At 38.9% G+C, this 20538-nt stretch overlaps 2 protein-coding genes across 2 annotated transcripts; one reads left to right on the top strand and one right to left on the bottom strand.

Moving 5' to 3' along the window:
* Positions 1-2619: 2619 nt before the first annotated feature.
* Positions 2620-10166, top strand: dram2b (DNA-damage regulated autophagy modulator 2b). Its single transcript, XM_063472901.1, has 8 exons — positions 2620-2805; positions 5519-5693; positions 5816-5883; positions 6002-6144; positions 6240-6417; positions 7108-7190; positions 7436-7528; positions 7883-10166. The coding sequence occupies exons 2-8, from the start codon at positions 5563-5565 to the stop codon at positions 8015-8017; spliced, it is 831 nt and encodes a 276-aa protein (XP_063328971.1). The 5' UTR covers positions 2620-2805; positions 5519-5562; the 3' UTR covers positions 8018-10166.
* A 1626-nt stretch (positions 10167-11792) lies between these two features.
* Positions 11793-20439, bottom strand: lg5h6orf89 (linkage group 5 C6orf89 homolog). Its single transcript, XM_063473646.1, has 8 exons — positions 19938-20439; positions 17296-17562; positions 16847-17012; positions 15882-16030; positions 15239-15390; positions 14621-14756; positions 14209-14332; positions 11793-13929 (listed from the first exon to the last, which is right to left on the bottom strand). Exons 2-8 carry the CDS (start codon positions 17482-17484, stop codon positions 13847-13849), a joined length of 999 nt encoding a protein of 332 aa, XP_063329716.1. The 5' UTR covers positions 17485-17562; positions 19938-20439; the 3' UTR covers positions 11793-13846.
* Between the last annotated feature and the right edge of the window lie 99 nt (positions 20440-20538).

Below are 20538 nucleotides of genomic sequence, written 5' to 3'. Positions count from 1 at the left end.
TTACAGAGCAATGTGATCGGCTCGCGATTCAAACTCTTAAAACATCACAGCTCTAATGCAACAAGGGGAAACTCGTTGTGCTGCGGTCAACAAAAACTACGGCTACCCAGCCCTCCTCTCTGTCAAAATCAAACCAGTGAAAGACAGACTGACAACGCCCTCTTAATGCCACCGCTAGCACCCATGTGACTCCCGTTACACATCACCATAGCAACCAAACAAATGAAAACCCAGTGATCATTAAAATTCAATACATTTAATTATGGCTCCTACAAGGAGAAACGAGCAAAAGATACAGGTAAGCAGATGTGTCATTGGATAATGGCAGGTCATGTATCCTAAAACATTAAGAATCAATATTAATTAGTCAGTGTCAATTGTTGAATTGTCCTGTTCTCATTGTATGACGAATTATGATGTCTGTTTGGTAGCCGTTTGCATACTATGCATACTCTCTCTCTCTTCATATATAGGGTCATATATGTGTGTGTGTGTGCGTGTGTGTGTGGGGGGGGGCGCCAGAGGGCGTGTTCGCCCGGGGCGCCAAACAGGCTAGGACCGCCACTGGTGGTGATATTAGTTCCTTTAAAACCCACACATGCTACTAGAAAGCTTCCCAAAGCAGCTTGACAGCCCCTCCTTGGATTTAGTTTGTCTCCGTATCCTCTGTCTTTTCATGTAACTCCAGACTGAATGTAATATGCGAAGATCAGAGCTCAGTGGGATCCACCATCTGCTAAAGCTCCTTCTCCTCTTGTTGCTGAGTCGGGCAGTATGTTTGGGCTTTCTGTTGTGCTGCAGCGGGATTTAGGATCAGATGCTTCCCTGGAGGTTCTGCTTGATAGATCAACATCTAAAGTCTCTTAAGCCACAGAATTATGTGTCTGCTATGCAAACATGTACATAAAAGACATAAATGAGATTAAATGCTGATTTCAAGATTCATATTTTTAATACTCCGACTCCACTGGAGTAGATTTACATGGTAGACAACTCAAAATCCATCCTATCTTGCTATAAAACGCTTAAGTGATCATAAGTGAAAAACCCAATTACAGCCTTTTAGATAAAATCCAAAATAAATTTTTTGGTTAATACTTGTTGATCAGTGATTATTAGAATGATTGTTTTACCCTGACTGAAATAACAATTTTTAAAAACCAGACTTGCACATTCTGACAGCACAGAATTAGGATTAGGATCAAAAGTTAAAGAATTAAGATTAGTTAGAAAACTAGAAACAACACAGCAAAAAAAGTTCAAATAAACCCTCACACAGATTTTATATGGGAACCACTATTGCACGGTTAAAGTAACACTAAGTAGACACAGTAACAGAGTAACAAGCTAACACTAAGGCTGTTATGACCTCTTACTGTGTCAGCTTCACAGAACTGCACATAGCTACTTTTAAACTAATATCAGTGGACCATAGATCCTACATTAACACTATCTTAATTATAATGCACACCAGTTAGTGCACCTGTTCCACCATCTAGGCGTTGTTTTTCCCGCCATGAGTTTGACATTGAACTTAGCAGGGAACACAGCTTCTGTGCACAAAATACTGCTCTGAACATGAGGTGTCCAAGGACTGTTGGTTGCCCTGTACCATACAGCCATCTGGCACAACATAGAAAAATTAGTCTGGACCCTGTAAGACGTTTGAACATCAAAGGGCTTCAAAGCAACTGAAGTCATGATGTGTAACAGCTGAAGTCTGACTCTGATATCAAAAGCAGATCTCATCTCTCAGAAATATGTAATAGATCTTATCGAAAACTGGCATCTCATTGGCAACGTCTGTTTGAACAAAGCTGAAATTTATTTTATCTGACATGTCAGACTGAATAACTCTAAAAACAAATTACAAATCCTTTAGCAGGTAAGGACTCCCATTGATGTGTAATTTCACTTTAGGTTCTTTTTCTGTGATGCAAAAATATTTTACTTTTCTAAGCACAAACATTCCAGAAACTCTCCTGATGGATAACTATAAACGTCAGCACTCCAAATCTTCTTCAGAGAACCTGCAGCCTTATAAACGACCAACACTAATTAAGACAGCTGCTCCATTATATCCTCAAAATTGTAGTGTATGAATCAACACTTTTTTATTTGGGACGGAGTTGTTATAACATTTGATGCCCTCATGCAGTCTTCCAATTTATCTGGACTTGAGACCAGCAGTAGGAGTACACCAGCTGGTGACCTCCTAAGGTAGGTTGTCCATGGGCTACTAAAACTGACTTTAGAAATACCACTGTCACCAAACCACACATCACAGTAGGTCTCACCAACATGCTGTAAACTTTTCCTTTTGTGCTTTATGCTGTCCTTGAAATTTGTCTCCACACACGCCACCCAGCCCACACTCTTTTTTTTTTTTTTTTACCTCTCTTCACACTGTCCATTGCTTTGGGAAATGAAATAAAATCAATAAAGAAAAATTAAATCAAATAACATCACATAGATATTTAATGCATTTAATATTTTAGCTGTTCATGTAATTATTTATGTTTGAGTTTATCAGTTTTGAGTGTATGTCAAGCTCGCCTGCGAGTCAAAATTCAGGAGGCAAAGTAATATGTGTGGCTTCTGACAGGCGCATGCGCAGTTTTTGAGTAAGGAACGAACGTTGCAGGCGCTTTTAAAAGTTTTTACTATAAATGAGAGTCGGTTCCTTTTCCGGCGATTAACCGTGATTACCGGAGGTCTGAGAAGCTGCTTCGGGGTGTGAAACGAGTGACTGGAGCAGTTTTGTCGGCGCTGGGGGGGTTATGGTCGCAGGAGGACTCGAGTAACGTGAGTGTCATTATGTTGAAGTAGAGAAAAAATTACTTTCTCTCCTTGCGATTGTTGGTTCCTTGCTGTACCAGCTGTCTGCTTCAAGAGAGAAAACTTTAAAGTAAAGATGTCCTATTCAGCAAGTTCATAAGTGAAGGCTATTTAACGAAGCTAACTTTAGCTGGCTAACTAGTTGCCATAAATTTTGTGATTTTAGCCATGTTTTAGCCATGTTTTGTAGACGTCTCTGTCAGTATTTGTTGGTTATATGTTCCCAGTTTAGCTCCATGCTTTGTTTTGGTCCTTCTGTCTGTAGGTGGTTCTTTATTTTCACGTGTAAATAAATACGTGGGTTCGTTTGCAGCTTAATGTGTTGTCAAATGCCTTAATTTGTCTATTTTTACAGTGCAGTTTGGTATTGAAACGTCTCCCCTGTGAGATATTTTCACTTTGTTTCGCTTCCTCAGTGAGAACAAGGGAATTTCCTGAACTCTTGTTTGTACACATTTTTGTCACTCACGAGTCATGCAGTAACTCAGATGGGCTTACCAGGATATTTTCTTTTTAAAAATTCCACCCTCGTGTATTGGTTTTTTTTTTTTTGTTAAACGAAAGTCTGGTGCTATATCAAAACACATTTTGTATATTCTAAGCTAGCTCCCAGTAAAAATTAGCATTTTTTTGTGCATCTCATCATTATTGCTGAGAGGTTGTGTGAAATAATAATTACGATCTTATATCATAGTCTTTGTACACTTCTGCATTCCCTCTTTCTCCCCTGGTAACTGTGATTTCACTCATCTACCTGCCCTTCAGTGAAAATGGCATGTTACACAAAAATGGGCAAAAACAGTATAAACTATTACCTGTTATTATTCAACGGTTTCTACTGAAACTTACTTCTTCAAAAGTACGTTTTTAAAAAATAAGTAGCAGAATGTTACTGCAAAATAATCCAAAATACAATACAACCTAATTATATTTGTATGTCTTTAATAAAATTATTATAATAATTATTGATTTGGGGTTTTGGTGAGGATGCACCTTTAAATCTGTATTTTATTTATTTATTTATTTATTTTTTGTTACATCTAGTAAACTACATTTAATAAAAATGCTGGACATTGTCTGGATATGTGGGATGGGAGGACTGAGGATAAAAATCGTGTCCATGTCAAGTAGTTAATTGGATCACACTATTACGAGCATGAAAGTGTTGTTCTTTAAACTTTACAGGTAAAAAAATGACACGATGGCTCTGGGCCACTAAAAAAAGTATGCTGGGCATGTTGAACAACCAGCTGCTGGGATATTTTGGTTAATGCTGGTGTATGTGTTTAATTTACTGAGTGCTTCTCCTTCTAAAATTGTAATCTAATTAAGTTACGTTATTTATTAGACATTAAACGCCATATAATTTACTTTGGCTCTTTTTGTGTGGGGAAGTGTTATGTTGAACAGTGCTTTTATATCAATATAATTATGTTGTTAACTGATTAAGGTTCAGATTAATTTCTTTTAAACATTTCAGAAAGACACAGCTGATGATATTTTGTTTTCTTTAAACAAACTAATAATATCCCCTTTAGACAAAGTAAAGGATGCATTCGAAAAATATTGTATTAATGTGTATTTTCTGTATTAGAAGTACCAAAATTACATTTACTTCCCTGTGAATGTGCATATATACATTTCCTTACTGAAAATGTCTCCTCCATAACTGAAAGGATTCACTTCAGGTTTATTTCATCATCCTGGTTTACATCATCATTGGACCAGAACAGGTTTCCAAACCAGTTGTGTTGTAACAATCTGTCTCATGAGTTCTTGAACATTTCTTTTTACTTCCCGCTTTCAACAGAAGGGTTATGACTCGGCCTTTTTCCATTTTTACAACAAAACAATGATCAAAGCACTTTTTTTCAGATCACTTAAATCACCATTTCAAATAGGAGAATGTGAGCCCACTTAAACTCTTTCACATGCAAAAACAAGCAAAATGATTAAAAACATTCGTCACTGGGTGTGTGTATATCTTTACAGTTACTTGTGCATGTGAAAAAAATGTAGACAAGGAAAGCATTACTCAGTATCTGGACATATCAGTGTAAAAATACAGTAGAGTTGGGCTGTTTTTTAACAAGATATTCACCCTCTTTGGACTCTTAACAAGTTAAAGTTTAATATTTAAAGTTAATGATGTTGTTATGAGATCAAGTCAGGCTGCCAAGCAGAATGGCTTTTTTTTTTCTGTAACCTAGTTTGACCATCAATATAATAGGATGTATGATAGTTTCAATATTGAAACTGCACGTTTAATGGCTGTTACATTAAGTAACACATAAAACATCCAGAGTGCCAATGCTTGCTTTTGTTTCTGATTATTTGCTGAAGAAAATTTCAAAAAGTGCCTTTTTGGTAAACTTTAACAGACCGTGTCATTGTGTGTGACAAGTGGCTTGTCAAAGAATGTTATAGCATATGAAAGGTCTTGTTTTTACTCACATTTAGATATCAGGCTCACCTTTGCAAGCTGCAAGTCTTCCTGTGTTTCACAGTATAAATGTTCAATTTTACATTGAGTGGTTAAATGTGCTGAAGTAATTGTGCACAACCCCCCAGCTGATTCTCAGATCAGGTGGAAACTGACTTAGAAATTAAATGCATGAAATTATTAAAAAAAAGATATGGAGTGCTCTCATAATAATGATGATGCTGATGTTTTGGACAGGGCACAGTGAATCAGCATCAGTGCACACATCCAGTGAGGGTGCCATGTGGTGGTTCCAGCAGGGCATGTGCTTCCTCCCTGCCACTCTGGTCGTCTGGACGGCAGCGTCCTTCATCTTCCCTTACATCACGGCGGTGGTGCTGAGACACGTGGATCCTTTTGTGCCGTACATCAGGTCTGAACAAACACAGAAGAAATTCAAGTATTTTTGATGTTAAATAATAATTTATTCAACCTTTTGATCTGTTTAAGAAACAAACCAGACTTTTATAAACCAGCATTTGTTTGGTGTTACAGTGACACAGGAACGATGGCACCAGAGAGGTGTGTGTTTGGCATCATGATGGATGTGTCAGCCTTTTTAGGTAACACACACACACACACACACACACGGCTCTATTCTGTAAAAATGGTGTAAACACACACTCATAAAAGTAAAAGTGCTCAAACACATAGTGTAGCTGATGGTTATTGTGCTTGCAGGTATGGCCACGATGTACGTGCGTTACAAACAGGTGGAGGCTCTGTTGGGTGTGGACGATCTCAAACTCCTCAGATTGAACTGCATCGGGCTCTGGGTGGGCTGGACCAGCTCCTTCGGGATGTGCGTGGTGGCCAACTTCCAGGTGCGTGCTGCTGCTAGTCTGGAATCATTTTCCACCTGCTCAGGTTCTGATGCATCGATCGTGTCATCAGTGTATCTCTGTATCTGTTTGAGCAGAAGACCACCCTGTTCTACATGCACCTCGTGGGGGCGATTCTCACCTTTGGGTTCGGGGCTCTTTACATCCTGCTTCAGTCGGTGCTCTCCTACTACATGCAGCCCCACATCCACAGCAGGACCATCTACCTGCTGCGCCTCTGCATCGGATTCTGGACCCTGGGCAGCATCATCAGCAGTATCCTTTGACCCGCTGACCTTGTGTAGTTGTCATTTTTGCTTTAATCTAAAACAAGCAGGAAACTCAGGGCCTGAGAATGAAGCCAACAGAAGCAGTGCCTCTTGTTCCTCAGCCAACACACCGAAGTTGGCTATTTCTTTGGCAAGTGTGCTTATAAAACACCCCAGAATTAGTCAGTTGAGCCATTGCACTGTTTTCATGCCTTTTCAAGCCTCTTTAAAAGTTTATGTTCCATAAAATTCAGTCAGTTACTTGGCAGTAATGTCAACTAACTGATTAATGCATGTTGCACAAGTGCAGTTCATCATGCTAACACGTGCTAGATGATAATTTAGCAATAACCACTCTCTAGGTCACTTCTGGCTTCAACCAACATTACAATTAAACTCTTTGTATAAGCAGATCAACACGTTTTTTCAAAGCAGAAAAAGACACATTATACACAAAAATAATAAAAGCATATGCATGAATAGCTGGAAATGCATAAATACAACCCTTTAAAATGTTCTGGTGAAGCATTTAAATCCAGTTTTTCCTGTGAAAATATCACCAGGCAATCAGTCGAAGGGTAAATACTGAGGATGCAAAACATGCAGTCCATAATCAGCAGCTGCATCTGTCTTTTAGTCCGTTTGTTAAAATCCGATGTCCTGATGACTCTGAAAACAGTCCTCAACAGCCTATCAGTGTTTATATCTTCAGTCATCATGTACACCAGTCTGATAGGTGTCGACGTACCTCGCAAACTTCACTGGACTCCTGGAGAGACGGTCAGTATTCTTCTGAGTGTGTGTTGTTTTGTTTTTTTTGTTTTTTTTAGTAGTAGTTCTCAAGTCAAGAAAAATGTTTTACTGTATTAGTTCTTCAATTTTTAAGGTTTTCTCAGCACCAACAGCCACAGAAGATCTTTGATTTTAGCCAGCAGCTCTGAGCAGATGAACTGCTCCCACTGGGACACAAATACTCTTCATTTAGTATTACTGCAGCATTCAAGCTTGTCCTCTTTTTCCTTCAGGGTTACGCGGCTCACATTATCAGCACAATCTCTGAATGGTTTCTGGCCTTCTCCTTCATCAGCTTCTTCCTCACCTACATTAGAGATTTTCAGGTACTCTTTGTTTCACTCACAGCAGCTGCTGAAGGTCTTATTTGGCAGATTTACTCGTAACATAATAAATGATAATTAATGATCTTGGCCTTGCTCCGGGAGCTTAAAAAGGAAAGTCATTTAAGTGGAATCCTTTTTTTCCCCTCCCCCTTTGAGTCAGCTAATAAGTTTCTGTACAGAACAAATTAGCCCGTGTTGCTTCAGTCTAACTGAAATACCACAAAACCACAAATGATGCCACTGAAGAGAAAAAAAAGAAGAACGCATTCCTTTTATGTGTGCATTTACAAAGACCCGCTTCCTAATCTTTTCCTCTTTTTTTCTTTTTTTTTTTTTTCCTTCTTTGTAATAAAGAAAATAAATCTGCGAGCAGAGGTTGATTTGCAGAGCAGCCACCTGTACGACTGGACTCACGGGCACAACCCTGCATCATATCACAACAGTCGTGCACCTTCTGAAGTGTCTCCACTGCTGGCGGGAACAACATGATGAGCAACAGGGCTTCCTGCACCAATTTCTTTCTTTTTTTTCCCTTTATATTTTAATTTACATTTAAAGGCATTTTATAAAAGGTTTCTGACAGCTGTAGTGGTTCATAAAGAGTCAGTACGCACATATAGTGTCTCCTCCTAACATGTAGTCAGACATTAACGTTTGGCTGTTATGGGCCAACATTTCTTTCTCTACCTCTAAAATGTGGAAGTGAATTTAGTTTGAGTCTTATAATCCACAGCAGGCAGATGTCATAGTAAATATATCACCCAGTCCTGGCAGCATTTATGGTCCCTCCACACTTTTTTCTGTAGCATGACGAGCAGGAAACCAGAGAGACTAAACGAGTGTTAATATGGTTTTATTTTTTACCATTTTTTAAAATCTTTATTTAGCTTTATTTGAGTTTTTGTTATTTTTATATAATATGTGCGGTACCTGTAGAAGTTCAGATCAGTACATTCAGTAAACCCGCATGAAAGCTGCTTCAAGCTGGTTGTGTTGACAACTTTGACCAATTCAGTTAGTTAGGGTTGCCATTTGTATTGTTCCAGCTTTTCACTCCTGAAGCAAACATTTAATCTGAATTTGGTGAATAACCTTCTTTGAAATCAATAATTACAAATCCGAAGAGTCGCACATCTGAGCTGTCCGTTTTTTATTTTTGGTGTGTGTGTGGAGTCTTTGTGCCTTTACTCTGAAGACACGTGTTTGACTGGTCGTCCTACTCGCAAAGAGATTATCTTTGTGAACAACAAGGTTATTAATACAGATATAAAGGACATATCTTTAGTTTTAGTCTTTGTTAGTTTGGTTGGATTTGTCAACAAGATGTCTGATGAGGTTTTGGTGCTTTTGTTACTGGGACTTGGATGTCTACATGACTGAGACTCACCTGTCTTTTGTTTTTATTGTAACATCTAGTCTGATTTTCTTTGTCTGGTGACTAAACTTACACATTGAAACTGATAAAAAATTAAACTGACATGAGAAAACCTGCTCTGGAAGCTAACCAAAGAAACAAACTTTAAGTAAAAATGAAAATTTATTAAAAAATAAAAAATTACTCATGCAGAATCATGCAGAATTGTGAGGCTTTCTTGAAAGAATCCTCCAAATATGTGGGAAAACCAGAGTGCTGGCAGGTATCCCATCACCTTCCTTGTACAGGGTTCGGTGGAGAAAGAAATGAAATCAAACTAAATAAAAACCTGTCTGACTAAAGAGAGAATACTAAGAGGAGAGATTGTTTTTTTTTATTATATGACCCGGTCAATATGAAGCTTTTGCACTTTTCTGTCAAACTATGTAACCGCTTTGCACTTTTTATCATTACTCTTTAAAAAAAAAAAAAAAAGGTAATCATGTTCATTTATGAATCATTACTGCTGTTCCTTCAGCAGTCTCATTAGATGGAAAACTACGGTTTAAATCTAAGTCAGTCTGTTTGTATTTGAGTTGAGCTGCTGGCTTGTTCAGTTCAGCAAACATTAACTGAAATAAGGTTACTTTTCTCCTGGGTGGGGTTTCATTCAGTCGTGTTTGGCAGGTGTCAATAAAAAAATGCGGTTATGTTAACAGAAGCTAACCTGTAGTGTGCCACTGAAATGATTTTGATCACTGAAAGTGTAAAAACATTCATACAGAAATACTTTTATAACTTGGTTTCTAAATAGTAAAATTTTAAAAGAATTTTAAGCTTTGCATTCTTAGTTCATTGTATCTGTTTTGGCATATGTTGTTTCCTGGTTACTTTAAAGGTGCACTGTTCAGGTCTTGTTGAGGAAAAAAGGTTTACTGACGGTGTGACACTCTAAAGCGCTCAATTTATTATTTTACTATCTAAACAATATATTTTTGTGTCTCCTGGCACACTACAGATGGCACCTTCCTTGCTGTCAGTTAACGTGTGATATGAGATCATATGATATGAGAACATATCTACAAATATATAATCAAACAAATATATAATCTGAGAACAAGCTTCTAACTTTAAACCCTTGTTTCCCCTCTGTACTGTGGCATCTGATGTGCATTTTTCATATAAAAACTAATAAAGGTGCACGTGTGTTTCAGTACTTTACATAAATGTAAACTTCAGTTCTGTCTATACAAATATTTTGATATAAATAAATATGTAAATACACTGCTGTTTTCTAGTCTTTTTTAGTGTTTTATTAAGAGAAGGACTGGGGATGTAAATAATCCTAAATACAAATCTGAGGGGTTTAACTTCTCAGGGTGAAAAAAAAGGTTTTTAAAAGCTTTCACCACCAGGGGGCAGCATTTCCATTGTTTTGAGGCTGTGCCACCAAAGTACAGCCCAGCCCTACTTCATCTGGAGTTATCTCTTCAATACAGCACGTATAAGCTTTGGTCATAAAGTCTTAGCATTTGTTTCTTTACACTACTAATAGCTTTGTTTAAGAGCATTTAAATTTTTTTTAAACACAGGATTTTACAAAAGAATGATTTAAAGTAACTTTAATTTGAAAATGTATATATATTAATAGTGTGTAGATACAGTCTTGGGGAAGGATTATTTAATCTTGTGGGGCAAAATGTTTACTCAGAGATTTCCAGAAAGACAAAGCTGCTTCTTCCAGCTCCAGCTGATGATTCTAACCTGCAAAGAGTTTAACACATGCTGTGACTTGGAAGTAACATAATATTGAAACAATGACCGATCCACACTTACCAAACCACAAAGCCTCTGTTGATGTTCTGTACCTCCTCTGGGTCTGAGGTCCGGTTATATCACTGATGGCTGGATAAATATTGTAAGAACTTGCGTGGTCAGTATTGTGAATCACTGACTTCAAATGTACATTTTGTACACGCAAACTATTAGAGACACCAAAAAGTAAACGTCAGAAAGCGAGATTTACTACAGCACTGCTCTTTAGATTGCATTAGTTTACTATAATCTGCATAGCTAATGTAAGTCTACTTCTCCTGTAAGGTCCTTCAGAGGTACCACAATGTTGTAAAGTGGGCCAAATTTGAATTAAATAATGGATTTAAAGCAGGATTACTTGGATATATGTAAGATGTGACATGTAGAGCAGTTTTCTTGGCAAACCTTACAAATGCTTAAATGTTGACAAAATATTTAAATTAGACCTATTAATCATACTTATTTTTACTTTCTTTCATATATATTCAGAGGTTATGTACTAGTATCTCTGGGTCAAAGGCTGTTTCCAGACCTATTTAACTTTTCCTTTGTTACTGTTAATTTGTCAGTCTAATTCTAAAACCTTTTAAAGTTTTTTGTTTGTTTGTTTTTAAACTGGATTTAGGCCATTGGTCTGGAAATACATGTATTCATTTGCATTGGGATGACATCAGAAACAGTGATGTCATCTCCTAATATGGGAATTTAAGGCCCAGAAGCCCCACCCATCTGCTGTTCTGTTTTGGAGGGGCAGCCAATCAGAAGACGGTTGGTTCAGATGGATAGGATTCAAAATAGAGGCTGAACTGATCCGGTGTAGTACAATAATGAAGGTTATATTTAACTGTGAATCATCCAAGCTACTCTAGTGCAGTCCAAGAATGACTTTTGGAGATGACAATGAGCATACCAGATGACCTGTAATTATTCTATTTTGTCTGCCACCCTGAACTGGATAAGCAGAAGAAAATGGGTGGATGGGCTTTTGTCTGCAAGACTTTTTTTTTTTTAATTTTCTTCACAATACCTACGATTCCCCATAAAGTTCAGACTCAACTTTTTAACTTTTAAACAAAGTGTCCACACAGATGGAAGCACATAATACACGATAAGTTTTAATTTCTTCATAAAAGTGTTACATCTCTATGCAAAGCAAACATTTCAAAAGATGCAGCCCCTGACTTTGCTTCGGCTGCTTTGCTGGAAATGTAAAACTCTTAAACAAGCTGAGGGAGTTCATCTTTAAAATGCAGAAACTTTGGCAAACTTACTTGACATTATTCAGACTTTTAAACCCTGATAAGCACAAAATATATCCTCCGCTCTTGCTCTGTCTGTGCTAATGATCCCATGTAATAATCAAAAATATAATATTACAACACTTTATTATTAAAATTAATGGTTCGATTTCTATACAGCCATAACAATAAATAGCGACAATGAAATTAGAGAAGCAGCTTTTGTCTGTGTTATCAATAAAATGTCTCCCGTCTGCTGCTGTGTGGTGCCTTAGTGTTGCAAACTGGATGTTAAAGGGCCAGTTCACCCATATATTCTCTCACAGGTCTAAAACTTGTGTTGAGGCAGAGATGGCTCATAATCTCATAATCAGGTTAAAAACACTTTTGTAAAATGCTAAAATGTGACCAAAAAAAGAAAGTTTAAAAACTTTTTCAAGAGAGTTTGAAAAGAACGAGAGAATCACAGTGTTACGTTTACATTTGGCAAAAACATGAGCCAAAATAGAGAGATTCATTTAAATTAAGCCTTTCCCAATTTTCCTTGTTTTCCACCATATTTATTGTTAAAATGAAGGATGCTCATATTAAAAGTGGCCAATTTTCAAATAAGGATGCCTATATATCCACATGTCATTTTCATTTCTTCTACTCTGAGATCTCTATGATGTCAGTAAGAGGGGGTATCTCTAATATCCTCTTACTGACTTACTGATACTAGAACATAATGGGTCCACTGAAAAAATTACCCAAAATACAGAAAAACTAAAACGCAGTTCAAATGACAGACTGTTTTAGGTACTACGATATGTAACTGAGAATATCATGGTTTTAAAATTTTGGGTGAACTGTCCCTTTAACATAATCAAAAGAACCAAATAAAGGGCAGAAGCTGCAGGTGCGTCACAACAGATGGCAATTGTTTTCTTTAGTTTCTGGGTTTGCTCCTGCACTGAGCATCTCGATGAGTTTTTCCTCTCGACACCATCTGAGTTTGTTAGCGGCTGGAAGTTCTGATCACAGTCCGGCTCTTTTACCACATCCACATGAATCCAAATGACACCAAAGTTCCTTTAAAGTTCCCAGAAAGTGCAAAAACTTAAGCAGGTGTTAGAGGGAGAAGAAGAAGAAGAAAGGGAGCTGTGGGGCATTCCCTGCGTTGCTACTGGTTCTACTTTGATTACTTCCAGTTTCATTTTAGATTGATCAATTAATCAGTTATTACAGATTAAAAAGCCACAAGGTTTAGGTTAATCCAGCCTGGGGTCAGCTGCACACGGCCAATATGCAAAGCGCTAATTTTGTATCTCATCGTTCTTCCGTTGTACATGGTGCTTGGGTTGTCTCCGGCTGACCAATCAGCTGTGACTCAATATCTGAAACCACAAGTCTCTTAAGAGGACTCCATTTAAAAGTCATTTTTCATCAATTTGACCCTCATCACTGTGAAGAGTCACACCTGAAGACATTTTTCTGGCTTTGACACAAAATATAACTTTGTTTTCTCCAACCAACAAGGACAACAGCAGATATTTTAAAATCACTGAACGAGTCGGAGGTGTTGACAGTGATTCAGAGACCTGGGACCGGGCACACTAAAGAGAAACAAAGATTTCTTTTGTTTGTTCTTTTTTTAATCTAGATATCTGTGTGGAGCTATGGCACGTTTAGCTGGTAAACTAAATGAGTCACTTTTCAGTCCTCAAACCTCCACGTGTGCAGTTGTTCCAGCTCTCTGAGGATGATGGGAGGATTACCAGAAAGAAGAGGTACCAGGAAAAAGTAATAATAATAATAAAAGGTTGGGACTTAGTAAGGCATCAGTGGGCAGAGCTGGAGCAAGGCAGATGATCTCCATGTCACGCCTCAGTCCTGAACTCCGCCATTCTTCTCTTGGCGCCTCCTGAAGTTTTAAAATGTCGACCCGCCACAGATGATATTCTGGCCTCGACCCGGAAAGAGCTCCATCTGCCAGTACCGGGGGTCAGCGTACACTGTGCAGGTCAAAGGTCAGAGGGGACAACAAATCATCAGTAGGTGCTCAGTGTGGCTTCAGTAGCCACACAAAACATTAACTGCTTTGATTTTAATTTGTCAGATTAAACATTATTAATTTATTAATGTTTAATTTGACAAATTAAACATTAATGAATTAATAAACTATATAAAGTCCTAACAACGAAAACTATATTTTAACTTTTTTAAAAACAATAAAAAATCTGTATTTCATCTGCTGTCCATGTGTAAAAATGTGCAGGTGCAGCAGGTGTTACCCATGTCTCCCGGCGTCAGCCACAGGTTGAAGGAGCTGCAGTGTTTCTGGCAGCGCTGAACGGGCAGAACTCGAACAGTTGGCAGCCCCTCCCCCACCACCAGCCAGCCCAACACCCTGACACCCTGAAACCCAAACGGCAGCTTACAACAAAGAAAGCTGAAAGGTGTGTTTTTGTAGTTAAATATTATCGAGGACAAAACGTCACTGAGGCGCTACGATCACAACTTCACAACCTCAACACACTTCAGCTGCTTTAACTTAATACTAACAATAGTAATAATAATAATCCATCATTTTTTTCCTTTATTTTTACCGTTTTTACTGTTTACTCTCTGCATCCATAACGATAATTAGCGTGGCGTTTGTTCCGCGATTGGAATATGAACAAATATGAACACAGTTGGACTCGCCTTGCTCTGAGAGTTTGTGCTGTGGGTGACCAGGCAGCGCTGCAGGATGGTCCCGGCGCTGTCCAGCAGGGGGCAGAGCTCAGCCTTCGGGAAGAGCCACCTCAGCACCTTCTCCCTGGTCCCAGAGCTGAACCGCCTACAGGGACAGAAGTAATATGCACAACTATAACCACACATAGACTGTATCCAGATATAATTAATGGTCACAGTGACATCACGTTAAAAACCTATTGGTTTTTAACGTCCAGTTTTAGGGTCATAGGGTCAGCGATCTGACAATTACAAGGCTGGCTCGCTCTAAAACATACTCTAGCATAGGGTGGACTTAACTTCCTCTTTTGACTGTAATTGAGACCACAGTTTACGAAGGTCAAAGATCACAGGGGTTGTACAAAGATTTGTCTAAAAGTGTAGTAAGTAGACTTTTTACAGGTAGATGTGTTGCACCCAGCATTTTATTTATTACACAGTATGCGTCCGCATGTAGGTGTTTTAGTGGTACAACAATCTGATTCACACTAGCACTGATTCTGACCTCTTCAAGTATTAAATTAGTATTTTCCAGTGGTTTGGGTTAGTACTGAGCAAATGGAGCACTACTTTAAAAATGCTAAGTACCAGAGCAACGTGAAGTTGGCAGGTCCCTGAGGGAGGCCGAGATTGTGGTTGTGCAGACCGTCCTCCTCCTCCAGCAGAATGGACATGGAGCCCGAATGAGCCAGGTAGAGCTCCTCGAGCTGCTGCCGCTGGACGCTGAGGGACTCCCCACCCTAGAGAGAGCAGCATGGACAAATGGAAATAAAGATGAACAAACTGTTTTGTTTTGTTTTTTTTATTCAAACTGAAGATTAACTGTCAACTGTTCACAGGGCATGTGATTTTACAGGTCTGCTGTTGACTTTTTCCTAGTGTGACAAGTGTCTTACACACATTTTTTTATCTCTTGAGATGTGTTTGAGCAGCTCCCACAATATGCATGTGTCTTTTGTTCAGCACAATAGATGCAGTTATTATGATGCTCTTAAGTTTTTGAAGTGTTTGTAGTAATAAATAAATTCTTTGGAAAGAAAAATGCTCACGTGCACATTTCAGAAAGACAGAGGCTACGCTAATAACAGAGCCAAAAATTAAACAAGTTAAATCCTTTAAATGGCACCACTGGCACACACGGTGGTGTTTACAGACATTTTAAACAGGTTCTCTATCAGGAATATGACACAAGGCTCTTTAGATGGCCACCGTGACAGCGTTGACCTCTGACCTTCAGCAGGACAAGCTGAGGCCCTCGTCGCAGAGTAACAGTCCCTCTGAGGCTCTCAGGGACTTCCAACACTGAGGAAATCTCCGCACAGCCTGAACAGTTGACTAGATTTTGCCTGAGAGCGCCGGCGCTCCACCACTCATGGAAACCTGCAGCACACAAATAAACACTTAAGAAATGCATATTTACAGGCTGGTCTGAAACAAACAAACAAGCTTTGGGCTCTAAGGATAGCTTCATTCTTGACACATCTGTCGGTGCTGTGCTACTGGAAACTGAATTTCCCAGAGGAACCCACCCGAGGGATTAATAAAGTTTCATCTAATCTAACTGTATGGGTTGATTTTTTCTCTCCTAAATAAGTCACCTGTTTGGATTTCTTTTAAAGACCTATAGTCTGACGGATGTCATCTCCACTAACTCGAGTCATTGAAGTGGTTCATGTTTGTGGTGCCTTTAGGGACATTTTTACTGGAATTAGTTTACTGTCCTAAAATTCTAGTATGTTTTATTTTAGTTTGTTTGTTACAGTGATTAGCAGATAGCACTGTCTGTGCACTGCTCCGTACAGTTTATGCATACAGCTTACAGGTAGGCACTCAAGTCAAAGATGTTATAATGATGAAACAGTTTTATTAAGTGTCCCTGCAAGTAACAGCCTGCATAAACACAGGTCTACCCCTAAGCAGAGATGCAAAAAAAAAAAGAAAAAAAAAAGTGTTTCTCCTTTTTGGTTTCAGTTTTTTCTCAAATGGAGAACAAGTTTACGGAACAGTCATGTTTGCTGCTGCACACAAACGTCAAATATCTTCTGGATTGGCACATCCCAACTACAGCACTCTGCTGAGGTGCTGAAATGAATCGTGCAATTCTAGGGTAATAAGGGCTTTCTCGTTAGTAGGAAACGTTGGATTTTGTTTGTGTACGCATGTTTGCGACAGAACAAAAACTGAAACAATTCACACCTTGCAGGTTGTACTTCTTGGCGATGGGTAGGGAGAGCAGGCGGACGTGGCTGAGAGGGGACGACCAGTTATAGCAGCCCAGATTGACCAGTCCCAGCTGGGGGGCATTCTGGGGGTAGGTGAAGGCCAGCACCACCACCAGCAAGAAGCCAACAGCCACCACAAACTGAAGAGACAACACAAAGACTTTGCAACTCAGACAAATGTCTCCTTTATCAGGACAGCACATGAATAACTGTCTGTGAAGCGTAAACATATTTTAGAGCAAGAAAAAGAGTTGAGTCTTCTACAAAGTAAACTTATTGGATTTTCACACTTTAAATCTATCTTAAAACAGTCTTTCAAACTAATTACCAACACTACTGAACTAAAATTAAAACTAAGCCTCTCTATGTGTCAGAGGTCTTCAGTATTAATCTGTTCAGCAATGTAATAATTCATATGTGGACCTTGATGGTGGCTCTCAGGATGGGAAACTGTGGGGGCTCTCTTCTGGGCTCGTTGGTCTCCAGGACCTGCTTGATGAACCTCTCGATCTCCCTCTCCGACATTCCGTAGCGGTAACCCGACTGACGGAGGATGTCGATGCTCTCGGACAGTTTATCATAAATACACGGCTCGCTCATCGTTGTCCCCATGATGGCGGCAGTGGCGACAGCTTCTTAGTCAAACGTGTCGATTTTCAGTTGCTAAAGGCTCTTGGAGCATGGCGTCACCTGTGAAATAAACCAAGGGGTCAGCTGACATGTCACAGCTTTCAGCACTAGCAAGTTACCATCACTGAAGGTGCAGATGATGTGGAAATACTTCTATGTTTAATCTGAATGTGGCTGAAGGTTGCCCTCTTAGCCACTCACACAAACATGTTTGTTCTTCCAGACACTGTCACAAACCTTTCAAATGAATTTCTGGCTTTCATAACTAAAACATATTTTCCAATATCATCCTTACTATCATCTTGATTTGTGAGATTAATATGACGGATTTATTATCGTCATGCACAGTTGCAAATTATTATTTAACTTATTAGATCAGCTCTGCATGACTCTCAAAAGGTCCAGTACAAGTCTCATCTTGTACTCTCTGCAATCGCTTAGGGCAAAAGTTAGAGTCCCGGGGATCTCAATCTGGGCTTCAACGGAGTCCAACTACAATGCTTAGACAGCAGTTCTTGTTCTGCATTGGAGATCTGCTGCAAACTGGAGGCTCATGCTAACAGTAACCTGTAGCATGTGGAGAACTGGTTGATGTGTTGCTATGCTGACATCACCAAAGCTGCAGAGGAGAACAAGGACAACCAGCCAGCTGCAGGCCAAGATAGGAGAGCTAGAATCCTTCCAGCAGATGAAAAACTCAATGAAGAGACGTCTGATACCTGCTCCATTAATTAGAGCCAAAAACTACTATAGAGTAGCATTTATTAATAAACTTAAAGAAAATGGGGGTGCACCTCCTTTCACATAAAAATGCATACACTCTGACCAAGCCACAGCTTTTATTGATTTTTAAGAAGCTGGGTTGAGATCATCTGTGTGCCATATTGTCTAGTGTCAGTTCTACACGGACTTTGGCATCAGTTACAGATAACTTTGCAAAACAGCCCTGTTCTGATAACAACATGTACATTTGCAGCACTCCAAAAATGCCCGTTAAGAATGTTGCATGTATAATTTTTGAACTTCTTTTTTCTGACAGCAAGAATGAAAAACCCCACAGTGACAAGTACTTCTTTTACCATTCATTTCAAATGAAGGGTATATGATCTCTAAAGTCCTGTTCACAGATCAATTATGTACTTGAGCTTGGTTTCGAACATCTAAATAAGTAAATATATGTAGTGAAGAGACCTATGTATTTGTTTGTTTGTTTGTTGCTATCTGATCATAATGAAACAAGTGGTTCTTTCCAAAAGAAAGGGTGCAGGCCAAAGCAATGGCTTGCATACAATGCACCCCACATACATAAAACAAGGTTTAACCATCCAGAAAGTAACATTATAACAGAAAACATTACCAGAGAGCCATAGTGTCAAAGTTGGAATCCGAGACTTGCACTTGTGGAGCAGGGCAATAATTAGAAACATGCCACCAAAACGTCCAAAGAAACAAAACAAAAAACAATATAAAGGTTTTGAAGTATCCTAGGCAAAGTCCAGGCTTAAATCCAATTAAGATGTTTTGGCATGACCTTAAAAAGGCTTTTTGTGCTTGAAAATCCAGAATTAAAACAATTCTGTCAATAAGGGTGGGCCACGGTGATGTGAAACACTCATTGCCAGTCATCACAAATGACTGCAAAGACTGCAGCTCTTGCTGCCAAGAGTGGCAAAACCAATCAGCTTTAGGGCCAGTTACTTTTTCACACAGGGTCGGGCAGGTTTGTGTAGCTTTTTCAGTTTATAAATTAAATCATCATTTAAAAACTGCATGTTTTATTGACTTGGGTTTCATTTGTTTAATATTAAAATGTATGTAACAAATTTAAAAATAAAGTAAAACACATACACACATCAAAAAGGAAAAAAAAAATCAGGGAGGGGGAAGTCACAGCACTGTACGCTGCAAAATATGGGGCTCAAGGTAAAATTAGTGAACCCACACAGACTGTCCAGTGTAGGTAAACTGATAAATATTTTTCACTTATTTATGTTCCATAATAATATCTATACGGAAATAAGAACGACAAGCTACTATTACATATTACAATGCAAATTCAGTTTCAATGCGAACGTGATATCAGACTCAGACTCGGGAGTTAAATCCCCACAGTGTTTAGTTCTGCTTTTCACTCGTCGTTGTAAATAACAAGTAGGCATTGACGCTCATGTTGGCGTCTAACGTTCAGGAAACTAGTTTTCTCTCCTTTTTATCTTTAATAACTACGATCAGTGCAGCTGCTACGGCCAGAAATGTTAAATATAACACTACCTAATTTATTCGTTAATTTGACTGAAGCATAAACCCATCATATTATTTGATACGAATAAAAACAAAACCCCAAAACGTTTTTACCGTCCTGCCAGCAGCAGCATACTGACAGGTTAGCTCGTCTCTGCGAGCTTTCACATTACGAGCAGAAACCTCAAACTCACCTCAAAGCGAGATCCACCGCTCAAAAAGTTTACTCTTCCATCCCCGGTGTTTTTAAAAATAATATATAAATAGGGTTTTTAAAAGTGACCTAGCTAGGTAGCTAATGAGCTACATTCGGCTTCTCTTCCGCTTCTACCTTTTCTTCTTCTTTATTGGGCGAACATCAAAAAAGCGCCACCAGCTGGTATGGAGTTTGGGTTTGAATTTAAATATTGCATTATCCATCCATTCTCTTCGGGGTCGTTGGAGTCTATCCCAGCTGTCTTAGGGCGAGAGGCGGGGTACACATCGCCAGTCTGTCGCAGGGATAAAACATAGAGACAGAAAACAATTCGCACTCACATTCACCTATGGGCAATTTTGGAATCACCAATTAACCCGCCCCCAACGTCTTCGGACTGTGGGAAGAAGCCCGAGAGAACCAACGCAAACAGGGGAGAAGATGTAAAAACTCCTGATGGTGGAAGTGAACTCAGGACCTTCAATGCTGTGAGGAAACAGTGCGAACCACTTACTCCTGAAATATACGCAAATAGTTATACAGTACAACACTTTCCCCCCAAAATTTTACTGAAGCAAAAATAGATTATTTAAAAGTAG

This window comes from Pelmatolapia mariae, linkage group LG5 (assembly GCF_036321145.2).
Source record: "Pelmatolapia mariae isolate MD_Pm_ZW linkage group LG5, Pm_UMD_F_2, whole genome shotgun sequence".
Taxonomy (NCBI): Eukaryota; Metazoa; Chordata; class Actinopteri; order Cichliformes; family Cichlidae; genus Pelmatolapia; species Pelmatolapia mariae.
The sequence above is the reverse complement of the archived record's forward strand: the minus strand, read 5'-3'. Positions and strand labels throughout refer to the sequence as shown.